Source organism: Pempheris klunzingeri, chromosome 3 (genome assembly GCF_042242105.1).
Source record: "Pempheris klunzingeri isolate RE-2024b chromosome 3, fPemKlu1.hap1, whole genome shotgun sequence".
In the NCBI taxonomy this organism is placed as follows: Eukaryota; Metazoa; Chordata; class Actinopteri; order Acropomatiformes; family Pempheridae; genus Pempheris; species Pempheris klunzingeri.
This window is the reverse complement of record NC_092014.1, coordinates 15846374-15859522: the sequence shown is the minus strand read 5'-3', so window position 1 is coordinate 15859522 and position 13149 is coordinate 15846374. Positions and strand designations below refer to the sequence as shown.

At 41.0% G+C, this 13149-nt stretch overlaps 1 protein-coding gene across 1 annotated transcript in view; it reads right to left on the bottom strand.

Moving 5' to 3' along the window:
• The window catches only part of LOC139198827 (microtubule-associated serine/threonine-protein kinase 1-like), a 45890-nt gene that overhangs the window by 30528 nt on the left and 2213 nt on the right, over positions 1 to 13149 (bottom strand). Inside the window, exons 2-3 of the mRNA XM_070827785.1 lie at positions 809 to 897; positions 447 to 522 (exon numbers count right to left, since the gene is read on the bottom strand). Coding sequence (XP_070683886.1) covers positions 447 to 522; positions 809 to 897 — 165 coding nt within the window. The remainder of the gene's footprint in view (positions 1 to 446; positions 523 to 808; positions 898 to 13149) is intronic.

The following is a 13149-nucleotide window of genomic DNA, read 5'->3' as shown; positions in this document are numbered from 1 at the left end:
TTCACTTCCTTTCAATCTAGCCAATTACATTTTTGCTCCTTTTATTCCTCTCTTCCCTCAGGCCTTCTCCAGCCATCCCCTGACAAGTCTGACATGTCCTCTGAGTGAGTGATGAGGGATGCAAGTCTAGGCAAAGTCCTGGCAGCACGCCTCATTCATCTCGGCCTGCTGTCACACCTCTGTCACACACACACTCGGGGGGAGCAGTGCAGGACAAAGACAGGGCAGCGGCACGCAGTTCCATTTTGCATGTTCCTGTGTGTGTGTGGGTGAGTGTGTTCCCTGAAGAGTTTCACTGTTTGGTGTGTCTGTGTGTGTCTTTCACTGTGTGCGTGTGCGTATGTGACAGAGAGTGTAAAAATAATCCTATCAACAGTTTTGCATTGCTTTAGAAACGTTGCTTGTGTGACTTATTGTGCGAATAAAGGGAAAGGAGGGATGCCAACCTGCGAGAAGACGCAAAGGAAAAGTGTGCAGGTCCGCTTGGTGAGAAGTTGCGCGGGCTGTCCAACGGACTGCTTCCTGTTAGAATACATACAGACAACCCCACATCATTTTAGGTTTTAGTTAACTCTACAAGTCAGCTCCATTGCATTTAGTCCACCTCACTTTTAAGGAAATCTTGCGTTCTTATCAGCTGATATCATGAACATGAAGGCAGACCCTCAAGTTTAGATTTTTTGAACAGTCATTGTCAGAGACACTGAAAACACCGTTTTAATTATTCACAAGTATATTCATCACAAGTAAACACAGCTAAATTGTAAATTCTAAAAAATTAAATATGATGAGCCCAAGATATACTGACCTATGTGTCCAGGTAGTGGGGAGTGCGGCCGTGGCAGAGTGGGGGATGTACTGGTCAAGATGAGACTTTTCCGGTTACTGGTTCTGCAACTAGAACATATAAGAGAACAAAGAGCAGGTCAATATTTGTCTTGATTATATTTAAGGCTCCATCGATACAAGACAGATGATAGGTGGCACATTCACCACTGAGTGGCCCTCAGGTTAATGAATATACTGTGTCTTTGTTTGGCTTTGGGTCTGTGTGCTCACTTGTCACCCTGAGTAAATGTATAGCTTATAGTACAGCATGTGTAGGTGTAAATGTGTATGCTTTTTATCTTGAGTACAGTGTGTTTCTGTGTGTGCATGCTGCAGGTCGTAATGCATGACTTTATGGACATCCGCCCACACACAGGGGAGAGCAACAAAGCAACAAAGATTTTTAATTTCCTCCAGGTCCGGCCCCATGACGGCTGCTGCCATGAAATATAATGGCAGGAGTGATGAAGTGATGGAGGGATACGCGGACCAGGGAGGACAGGTGTAGACCATAATAAAGAACTGAAATTATTGAACCATAAAGGCTTTGCTTGCTGCTCCTGCTGCCACCAGTGGATGTGTCTTTGAGCATTATAGCCAAGGAACAGTTATCGTCTTACATAACAACTCATACAGCGAGAAGTGGATTGGTGTTAGGTGTTATTTTCATGTGTGGATTGGGTTTGCTCATAGGCCTGTCTTGCTCGTCTGCGTGCTTAACTGGAGTGCCTGTCAGAGTTTGAAGAGCAAAACCACATCTGACAAACAATATAAGTTTGCTCCATGTTGCATCAGCCAGCAGGCTGGCTCTGCATCTGCACAGGAAGTGCATTAAATCAGACGCACACATAAAATAAAAAACGCACAGTCACACAACACACATTGGTTACTTGACGCATCTCCTTCGATCTATAATCTATACCCCAGCTTGCAGTCCACCCACATTCCTGCCTCGCTTACAGTATATCTCCCTCTTTTTGATGTGAGTCTACAGCAGTTGTTTCTAGCACTCTGAGACATCAAACCTCGGGCAGGATTTTATCGGTGGCAGTGTGCCTCTGTGGGCGCCTGCTGAGGGAGAGCTTGTACTCAACCTTGCAGAACAGAGAAGGATCGTATTGAAATATTTAAGGGAAATGCATTAGGTTTGGACGTAGAGCTGGAAGTGGCTTAACATCGTCCTTCGCTACAGCACTCAGAAGATGAGAACAGAGGAGAAGGGGGATGGGTGGGGGAGGAGAGAGGGGGAAAAAAAAGACAAAAAAAGTGAGAAGTGCAACAGTATATTCCTCTGATTTCCCTTCTGTGTTACACTCCTCTTTTCTTCAGCCATAGTTGCTCTGGAACCTGCCTGCAATCGTCTTTCCTTTCACTCGCTCCTTAACCTGTAGTCTCTCAAATCCACACTTTCATTGCTGCTCTTTCTCAATCAAAAGCTGAATCACTTGAGGATACGCTAGTCAAGCTTCCCTCCAGAACATATTCTTAGCTTTTTGATTCATGATTCATCACATCTACAGCAGCTTGACTCTGCCAACGAATCATCAAATGGCACTGATTCACTCTTAGGTGGAGCATCTAATGTTTCAAACCACATATTACAGGGAAAGGGATTTAATCTTACCTGCCTCGTTTCTCTGACTTTTTCTATGTGCTTACTATTTTCAGCCTCAATAAATCTCTTCACCGTCTTTTCATAACTCATCACTCATGTGTCTCTCCTCAATATTTCCTCTATATCCTGCTTTATTCTCATTCTGCTCTCTCCTTCCTCAAAATTAACACACTGACTGATGAATAATTGAAATGTGGGAAGTCAAGAAAACTCATTCTTCCACTCTAATGCCTTTTTAGGGTTATAGAGTCGACTAAACTATTAAAGACAGTACAGAATGAAAACCCACCAGGGCAAAGCAATCTAATCTTCCCATAAAGCCAGAAGTCTCTTGCAGCCACTGTGCTTTATAACATTGTTATCTCAAATGAATGCTGCAAAAGGGCATTTGGCCCAAAGCATTTGTACTGTAAAAAAGCAGATTAAATAGGAGTGCTGCTCTTTATTCTATATTCCAGCAGCCAGCCACATATTTATCACCAGTAAAGGTCACATTAGAGTCCTGCTACTTGTATTCCTGCTAAAGGTATGATGGGCACACACGATAGAAGCAGCAGAGGGAAGAGGGGGGCAGAAACGTCCATCTGTGGATGCTCCAACACGGTTACATATCTCTCGTATTAGTGTGTGCTGTTACTTTGTAATGATTTGTATTCACCTCCTCTCAAACTGCTTTCTTGACTTCAAAGTCAGTAATTAAAGTTTACAGAGTGAGTGTCGGCAAACCCCCCCCCAAAAAAAGTATGAACTTACAATGGAACCTTGAGGCTACATTGCTAACTGGTGTACTGCAGTTCACTTTATTGGACAGACTGATTGACAGATGGGTGATTAATTAAAGGGAAAAAAACGAGTGTCTTATTAAACCAGCATGAATTGATCTTTTTTGGGGCCATTTAGGGGAAGCACAACAAGCTGTAAACAGAATATCCACATATTATCACCTTATAAAGTTAATATGGCGAATGTGTAAGATGCAGTTGCATATTCACAAATCCAGGAAGAATCAGAGATGTGCCCCTAACGAAAAGAAATCCAGTTTTCACTTCTTTTTGAGCAAAGGTTTGATCTCCACTAACTCCTGATGTGAATGTCTAGCCCCTAAGCTACTAAATGCTCCACTATGTTCAGCAGATAGTCGCAAACTGTGTCTGTCTGCTGTTTGGTGCTGGGCAGGAGTGAATCAACCAAAACAGTAACGCTGCAGGCTGGAAAACCAAAACAACGAGCTGAAAGACGCTGCAATGCTGCTGAGGCCGAGGGCATCTGCAGAGTCGGGTGATGATTCTCTGTTGCGACACATTTTCATTATATATAGCTATAAGATCCATTGTTAATTTAACAATATTGATTGGGGCAGCGTTGAGGTGCTGGGCCAGCATTAACCTCCTGTGCAGATTAAAGACTCCGTGGTATCCGAGTACTCCCGAGTACTGGTAATGATGTTATAAATTGTAAGCAATGAAAAAAACTTCACAGAAAGATCCATCAGTGTCATGATATGACAACATCATACATATAAAACATTATACATATAATTTTTAATTTTTATATAATTAATATTCATAAAATAATTCTAGTAACTAGCAATACTTTGTATATTTTGTCCACAATTTTAACATTATTTATGTGTTTCACCAGAGAAAATATTAGTTCATATAAGTTCATATCAACTTGTCTTGTCCTGGCCACGTAATAAGCAGTCACAGTGGTGGCAGTCAGTGAAGGTTACAGGACAGCAGCTATAGGCTGCTGTAAGGAATTATGAATAACACGCTGTAGATTCACTTGACTGGGAAAGCAAGAAGATAAGAGAGGTGGGAATGTGTCAGTGGTGGAGGATATAAAGTGTGTGTGTGTGTGTCTATGTCTGTGTGTGTGTGTGTGTGTGTGTGTGTGCGTGTGTGTAAATGTGACTTTAAATCACTCTGTCACGGTTATGGTCATGCAGCCTGGGCTCATCCTGCTTCAATCTGGTTACGAAGGTGTGTGTGTGTGTGTGTGTGTGTGTGAGTAAGAGAGATAGACACAGTTAGTATGCTGCACATTGCCATCTCGCAATATAAAGCTGTCTCTAGTTTTGTGGTCAAATACAAACACACACACTCAGTTTACAGCCAAACAATCCTGCACTATATCATCCTCCTCCTCCTCTGTTTTCAGGCAGATGGAGATATTTGGATTCATTCAGACATCCACTTATGCATAAATGAAGTTAGAATTGAAAATTGAAGCTTTACTGGAAACGAGACACTTTCTTTTTAAATATTCAAACCCATTCAGATCCAATTAGGTTAATCAAGAACAAATTCTCTATCACAGTAATGAATTGGCCAAGAAGAAGAAAGATGAAGAGCAAAGTGGAGGAAGGGAATGTACAACGTTGCCATAGCAACACATTTAGAGTCACAGTCAAAAGAAGCAAACATTGACATCTCCGACTGTTTTTCCATTTTCACCAGAGCGCACAGTGAGAAACTGACAACTTGTGTTAAACAAATAAAATAACGAAGGTGATCATGAGCGTGAGACTGAATGAATCAGCTCACTGAATCAGCTCTGATATAAAGCCAGTAAATCAAAAAGAATATCTCATCCTGCAGCGGATCACAAAACTGTGAGTCAGTGTCTGCTGATCTGGTGGAGCCAAACAGTGTTTGTGTGTTTTTATGTGAATGCCAGTCTTATAATCCATCATAATCCATTGTGTAATCCATCATGCAGGCTCAATCTGTGTGTGACAGAGGAGTAGCGGCGAGGCGCGTGGTGCTGTCAGTCAGACAGGGTATGATTCATTGGGGTCAATGGTGCATGCTGCTATTGTGTGGGCCTGTGCTGACCGACACCAGAGCTGATGAGAAAGCAGCGAGTCAGAAACAACTTTTAACATGTGAGAGAGAGAAACTAAGTGTGTATGTGTAATAGCGTCAGACGTGTCTGGCTGAGTCTGTCAAAAGTTGTGAAGCAAATCGATGTTTTTCTGTTTGTTTTGCAGGATGCAGGAGGTTTTTGCATCCAGGTGGTCTCAAGAAACACCTCCTGAATGACAAGTAGTGACAGGAGAAAGGAATGAGGGAGGGAGTGGGCAGTGCAGGTGGGAAAGAAAGAAGCAAACAAGTCAATCAATACTGGCTGAGTTACATTTGCTATCAACATAATATAGAAACATATATTTCATATACACATCAACATACAATTCACGGCTCACACAAAATGTTCATATTGAATGTAAATCTGCTCCTGGATAGTAAGACATGATTTTACCTTCTCATGATTATGTTTTGGCAACTTAAATATTTTGGCTTTTTCTAAATAAGTTTAGAAAAAGCTTGTGAATTTATATAATTCAACCCTGATGATCCCTCTGTATATAACCTGCTCAGCACCAAACAGCAGACAGACGCAGTTAGTGACTAACCAGTGAACATACTGGAGCATTTAACAGCTAAAGAGTCAGAAATTTCCCTCAGGAGCTGGTGGAGACCAAATACTGAGCTAAAAGAGAGTAAACATTGGAGTTACATTCCCCAGGTGGCGAAAAAATGGACTCAAAGTGAATACTAATGTTGGACCGTATCTGCTGGATCTGTAAATAAGCAACTGTTTGCTAACAAGTTGGCAATAACTCCATAATCAAACTGTAAGAAATGTTAAATGTTTCCAGTTTGTTCTGCTGCCTGAAGTGGCCAAACATACTGTAAGTTACTGTTATATTGTTTTAATTGAGTGTTTTAGTGGCCAAAACAACACGTTGGACTCAGGACATGAATCTGAGTCTCCAGTGTTGAAGCCCTGCATTCTGTATGCTCAACCATCCCAACCCAACCACCTCACTATGATCCTGGCAGCAATTACAGTCCCATCAAAACATATTTGGCAAAGCAAATTAGTGGTAAGCAAAGGTATTTTGTCGGTGACAGGGTTGCATGGTAAAGCAGCAATATTAAGAGGATAATATAAACAGACAATGTCAAAGGTAACCAACAGAGAAAAGGCTGAAACCACAAACACAGACACAAAGATGTGACAGCCAACAACCCCTGCCTGTGTCTCCCTGCTCCCAATAATGAAATCCCGGGCTCTCATTGGCTACAACACTCCGGTCAGCCTGCTGTGGGGGGGTCAGAGGTTAAATCCGTGGTAATGACTCGTGCAGAAGCTTTGACGAGCAATTATCCCCCTGCAGGCCCTCGGCTGGCACAGGGCCATTAGTTTCTCACACACACATGCCCACATGCTTGGTCCCGAGACACTGCCCCAAAACTGTCCCAAACTGTCTACACTCATTTCAGAAATAAAAGTAATATAAACAACATCACTTGGATACAGGTCACTTAAACTACACATTTAATGCTTCCCTGGCACTCTCTCAGTTGTAAATTTGAGTTAGGATGGAACAAATGCATGAAGTACAAGAAAGTCATGGCACAAGCAAAAAACTCGGCTATAGCTGATTAATTACAAAAGTGGGAATTTAACTGACAGTTAAAGATTTGATGTCAAAGACATGGATTGTTCTGAAATCTCTTTTTCTTTTGTTTTTTTTCAGTGGAAAATTCTGATTGAAAACAGAATTAAATCTATGAATGAAAGTAAACATCATCCTCCAAACCCATTTTAATAGTATCATACAGTGTTGTAGTATTCTTATGCTGTCATCCTTACTGGTGATTTGCTTTTAAATAAAAGGCTCTATCTCAACCATTTCAAAATGACTTTTCATGAGGGGGCTGTCCCCTCTTTCCTGCTCCTCTCTTCCCATGAAGCTCAGTCCACAAACAAAAGGCCTATGACAGGTATTATACAGCAGAGCAGATTCATTATAACTGGTGATTGCTGATAAGAGCACAGCAGCGCCGACTGTGAGCCATTTATACCGAGCAGCTCTATATTATGCAAAATCAATTAAAGGAATGAGCCTATTGAGAGTGAAGTACAGACACTGACGGCCTGATATCACATCATGAGAAGACGTTCAACTGTCAGGTGTAGGATGTTATGGATGCAGGCAATAACATGTGTGCTCCTCTGTGTGTGTATGCTGTATGCTGTGTGTGTGTGTGTGTGTGTGTGTGTGTGTGTGTGTGTACATCATTATCCATTTGCATGCACATGTGAGCCTGTGACAGGTGTGAGTGATCGCTTGTGCGTGCTAAATGTGTTCCACCTGGCAGATTATTAACTCTGCGTGTGTGTGTTGTCTGTCAGTCAGTAGTGTCATCTTCTGCTCTAAGTGCTGACTCACAGGGCACAGAGGACACCAGACCATCCTAACGGTGACACAATCGATCCGTCCAGGCTCACTTCCTGTCAGGTGACATCGCTGTCTCCTCACTCTGTCTCTCTCTCTCTCTCTCTCTCTCTGGGCATCTTAAAGGTGAGTACATATTAACAAGTGTGGGAAATGGGATGGAAACGGATGGCATAAAAAGCTACCCCTTTAAAAAGCTTTCTGGACCAACAGGCTGGTCCCTGTTAGTGCATCCTCTTACGCAACATCCGCTGTTCTTACTGCCGGTGTCCAAAACATCCACCAGGATCCCAAACTTGGGAAAGTGACCAAATCAAACCATGTGGGCAGATTTATCAAGCATGAGGCATTCAGATGGAGATTAAGGGGATGATTGAGTGATGCTGACAGGCAGCAGATGAAAGCAAACAGGTGATATATAAAAAAAGACAAGAAAAGATAAAAATTAAACTAGGAAAACATATGACAGGACCGTCTTGGCGTTCGGGGTTGCTGTGGGGGTTAGTCACATGGCTTTCTTGTTGCTATGCAATGTAGTAGACAGAGGCATATATAGTTATTCCCAATGAAAGACAGGATAAGCAACGAGGGGAAAAATTATGCCAAAGCCTACCAGAAAAGTAACAACCATAGTTGTACAAGAGAAAAAAGATGTAGTTGAAGAATGAAGATGAAAAGAGAAACGCAGAGAAAGGAGGTCACAGACAAAAAGAGAAAAAAAACTCACTGAGTCACCCAGTCATTTTTGCATGTTAGAAAAATAGCAATAGCAATACATTTTCATGCTGTGACTAAGAGGCAGTTCTCAGTTTACGATATGACTTGGTGCTAGTTCAATGAATAAAAAAAGGTATTATGTTTTGTTGTGACTCCTCAATACAGTGAGTGAATGATTATGTAATAAGCTGGTACATAATCTTGTTGTACAGTACGACTGAATAAAAGTTTGGCTGGCAGACAAGCTCACTGCCTAATTTACTGACCAGCTGAGAGGATGATAAAACATGCTGGCTGACAGACAAACTGTGTTTCTGGTTGACATTGTGCCCAACCATCTCATCTGGCTAGTGCAGAGCTGGAGGCTATTAGCCTAGCTTAGCATAATGATGGTGAGGAGGAGGGGGGAAACAGTTGGGTGGCACTGTTAAAAGACCTCCAGGAAACAAAAGACGTTGTTTGTCTTGTTTGTTAGAATAAAAAAACAAACAGAAATATTAAAACAGAAGTTGCATTGCTGGTAAATTGTGTCATTGTTGCGCTTTAGACGTTCTGGTAGATGGATTTTGGTATGTTGGACAGGCTAGCTGTTTCTTCCTGCATCTAACCTTTATGCTAAGCTAAGCTAATTGTCTGTGTGCTTTAGTTTCATACTTAACAGACAGACAAGCGAGTGGTATCGATCATCTCACCTAACTCTCAGCATGAATGTGAACAAAGCTTATTGTTGAAATATTCTTTTAAGACCTACCATATTTTTCTATTTGAGAGTGGAAGTTTGTTCTCGACCTCAAGATCTTTATATGAGAAAAAAAATCAATCAATCATCTCAAAGCCTGGTCCGACTAACAGCTTCTTGTGACCAGGTAGTGGTAGAGACACAGGTTACGATCCTCCCCCATATCAGGTGACTGATGCTCAACACTTAGGTCACGTGATACCAGAGGCACTTACATTCACCAATAACTACCATGACATGAAGATGAAAGTCCAGGAAAAGCTAGGAAGTGGACTGATTGGAGAATATTGTTCCACAGAGATCTTTTTCTATTATTTGTGTGAGTACAGCCTGCGATATACTTTGGTTTTATTACTTGGTTTAAGTCTCTACACTGCTCAAATCCACAAGTTAACCAGGTTTTAGGTGATGATGACATAAAAGAGTAACAGACTGACATTTCCCCAAAGCAGAGTTGTTTTACGAATGTTTTAGAATACACAACAGAGGTGAAGCTTAAAACTAGTTGTAACTCAGCCAAGCTCCCTATGATTAAACAAGGCAGAAAAGTATGAATCAGATTGAAGAACACAGAGTACAAAGATCCGCTGGTCTGAAGCACACAGCAGTCAGGGCACAGCACATAAACTGAATGCAACAGGACACAATAAACATCCAGATGTCTATTTTAGTCGCATCACTTCTCTCCAGTCGAAGGTGTTGTCAGATGTCCTCTAAAGGTGTGAAAGTGTATCCTCAGGCTGAGTGATGCAGCAGGAAGTTGTGGCAGTGCAAAGTCTTATCTGGATCTTTCTGCGTGTCACTATCGGCCTCTCGTCTGTAGGCTTCCTGTTTGTCTGCATTAGTCTCCCCACATTGTGTTTGTGTGACTGTCGGCGACTGTTGCTATCTCAGCTATCTGACGTTACTGTATGAGGAGACCTGAGAAGAGCTCTGAATCGCCACAATCATGATATTTCACTTTGTTCTCAACGTGACCTTGTTCACAGCAAATTATCCATATCCATCCCCCTCACAGAATAAAACATTTCCTTTCAGTGAGCAGCACTCATTTGCATGAGTGGAGAGTCTCGCAGAATGTCTAATAGACATTAAAAATGATTTAATCTGATTATGTTAATGCATATGGATTCACAACCAAGCAAAGCCACAGCTTCAGTCTCTTAGAGGAGAGCTAGAATGGAGATGGCAGTAGGACGCTTAACTCAATATAATGACTTGCACAGTACTACTAGACTTTAAATTATGAGACTAATGGTTTTAAACTAGCTTCAATGAACAGCTAAATGGTTCAACTGTGAATGAACAGCTTTGACTTTTAGAGACCAGATGATTATTAACTGTGTGGTTTGAATGTAGAAAACTTATTCAAAGCTAAATGATAATTTAACAAAATGGTGACACCCTTGACAGAAGGTCAAAGTGTTGCGCTTTTGATGAAACAACACAATAAACAAGCATGTATAGTCTGGTGATTTGTTGAGAAATAAATGCAGAGGGGTAACCACATTGCTTTCATAATTGCAATTTCACACTACTACACTATCCAGTGGGGCTGCAACTCCAATGATTATATTCATCACCAAGAAATCTACTGATAACCTCCTCTACTATCGTTTGATCTATGTATAAAATATCAGAAAATAGTAAAAAAATGCTTATCTCAATTTTCCTCACTCCTGTTGACTGATTCAAACTGCTTGTTTTGCCCAAGGTTATTCTGTTTGTTATCACAGAAGAATAGGGAAACCAGAAACAGGCGTTGGGAAGCTAGCGTGGATTTCTAATGAAATGATTAACCAATGCCGCCAGCAAATTGAATAATCAGCTTAAAGCTTAGAGGTGAGGCTAAAATGCTTTGTTACATCATCCAAGAGTCAAAGACTTTTTTTATATATATATATAAAAATGACATAACTTAAGAATCTTACAATAAAATATGCTGCTTTTGAAGGCTGCGACTTTAGATGTCCTCTCAAGATTAAAGTAAACTGAACACACAATCAGTTTTGCCCTAAACCTTCCTAAACTAACCACTGTTTCAAAGGTCAGAGAAGGAACTATCATGTTCCCATTTTCAAACTATGTGCAGGAGCAGAAGGTGCCTAGTGCTCCTCTACAACTGTATAATTACACTTTTTAATTATTCTGCATGTTAGGAATGAATATTCAAAAAGGCAATTACTACATTCATCATTTATGCTCACATTAGCAATATACATAGCACTATACATTAAAGAGATGAATATTTTCCTAGTGTCTATATAGATCAAATAAGCTGTCTTAATAATTATTCCGCCAAAAGGCACAGACTGAATATCACCTCTAAGCAGATTCATAAATATCTGGAACACAACCAAGTTATCTCAGGACATTCACATGCAGTTCGTGTTGCCATGTTGTCTTCCAGCTCACGGCTATATATGACATGTTGTGTTAACATGTCACTGCAATATCAAAGAAAAACCACAAACAGTCTGTGTGTTTTGGTTATGGCCAGCCTGAACACCAGCCAGTAACAGATGGCGCTGTCATGGTACAAGCAACAGGAGCAGAGCACAGAGAGGAGTTTTCCTTTTCTATACTATCTTTCACCAAACAGCTCCTTTGTTAAAAAAGACCAGCCAGGCAATGCAACTGCTCAAATATATGTCACAGAACATCCATGCTGTATGCATCTGCAAAGAGGAAGATAAGCATGAGGTTACAGTTTGACGTCACGTATGAATAATGGAGATAAAAAAAATCTGAGAAAGCACTTTCATTTAGTCACCTCTAAAAGCCATACCGCCGCTGAGTATGCACTTCATTGTGACTATGGTTCATTTGTTGATACCAGAGTAGATAATCGTGGCACTTACTACTATCAGGTCCATCATCATAATGCATGCTGTAGTGAAGCTCAAAATGCTCTGAATTGCATGCTACAAAGATGACGCCAACCTCGACAGATGGCAGATGAAAAGGAAACAACTGTAGCCAGGTGAGAGTTGTTTTTGTGTAACTCACATATATTTAATGTTGTGAAAATATAATCGATATCAGCAATAAAATACTATTGAGTCAACAAAAGAGAGCATAATGGTTAAGTCAATCAAATAGCAAATAGTGTTTTTATGTAAGCTCTAAATGTGACAAATGAACATTATGAATGTGTACTGTGTGTGAGTGGGATGAAATGTCCTGTGTGTTGTTCATGAGTGGGATCATTTGCATTGTGCATCATGTACACTGTAACAATATGTACGAGAGGGATAATACTGTATGTGCTATGTGTGTGTGAGTGAGATAAACACGCACTCTCGTTTTCTCTTGGCAAGAAAAATGATAAGAACCCCTTCGCTTGTTTGTCATCCAGCTTCAGTCTCTTAATGCTCCTCCTGTTTCTCGGTCTCCCTTTCAAGATCTCAGGAGTCGAAAGAACAAAACAAAGGAGTTTACCTTCAAGTGGAAAGAACAAGTGAGAGGGAAGGAAGCAGACGAACAGACCAAGAGTGTATCGTCATGGGCTCGGTTAACCCCGGTGGGCTACTCTTAAATGTAGGCTGAGACACTACCTCAGGCTCTGCCTTTCATCCCACCCCACTCTCCTCTTCCTGTACTGTAGCTCTGCTGCTCTCTCCGTCTCGTGCCTCATGTTCTCTCGCTAACTCACTCAGTTTTACAGTCCTTCTTTAGCTCAATCTGTTTGGGAGTGGGCACAAAGCATTATCTCTCTTAATTGCCATAGCTAGCCAAGAGAGCGGACATGCACAAATTAAACAAAGCAGTCTCACACACAAAATACACAGCAGCAAAGAGAGAGAGAAGCAGAAAGCAAGACAATTAAATAGTAGAGTGAAAGAAAGACCAGATAAATGAGCTGATGATATTTTTAAATCTGAATTAGGGCAGGCAATTGTTTGAAAATGTTCCATTCTAGTGCTGATACAATACCAGAATTTCAGCACAAACACAAACACATAATCACCTTTTTTAATGCATTACTTTAAGAAATAT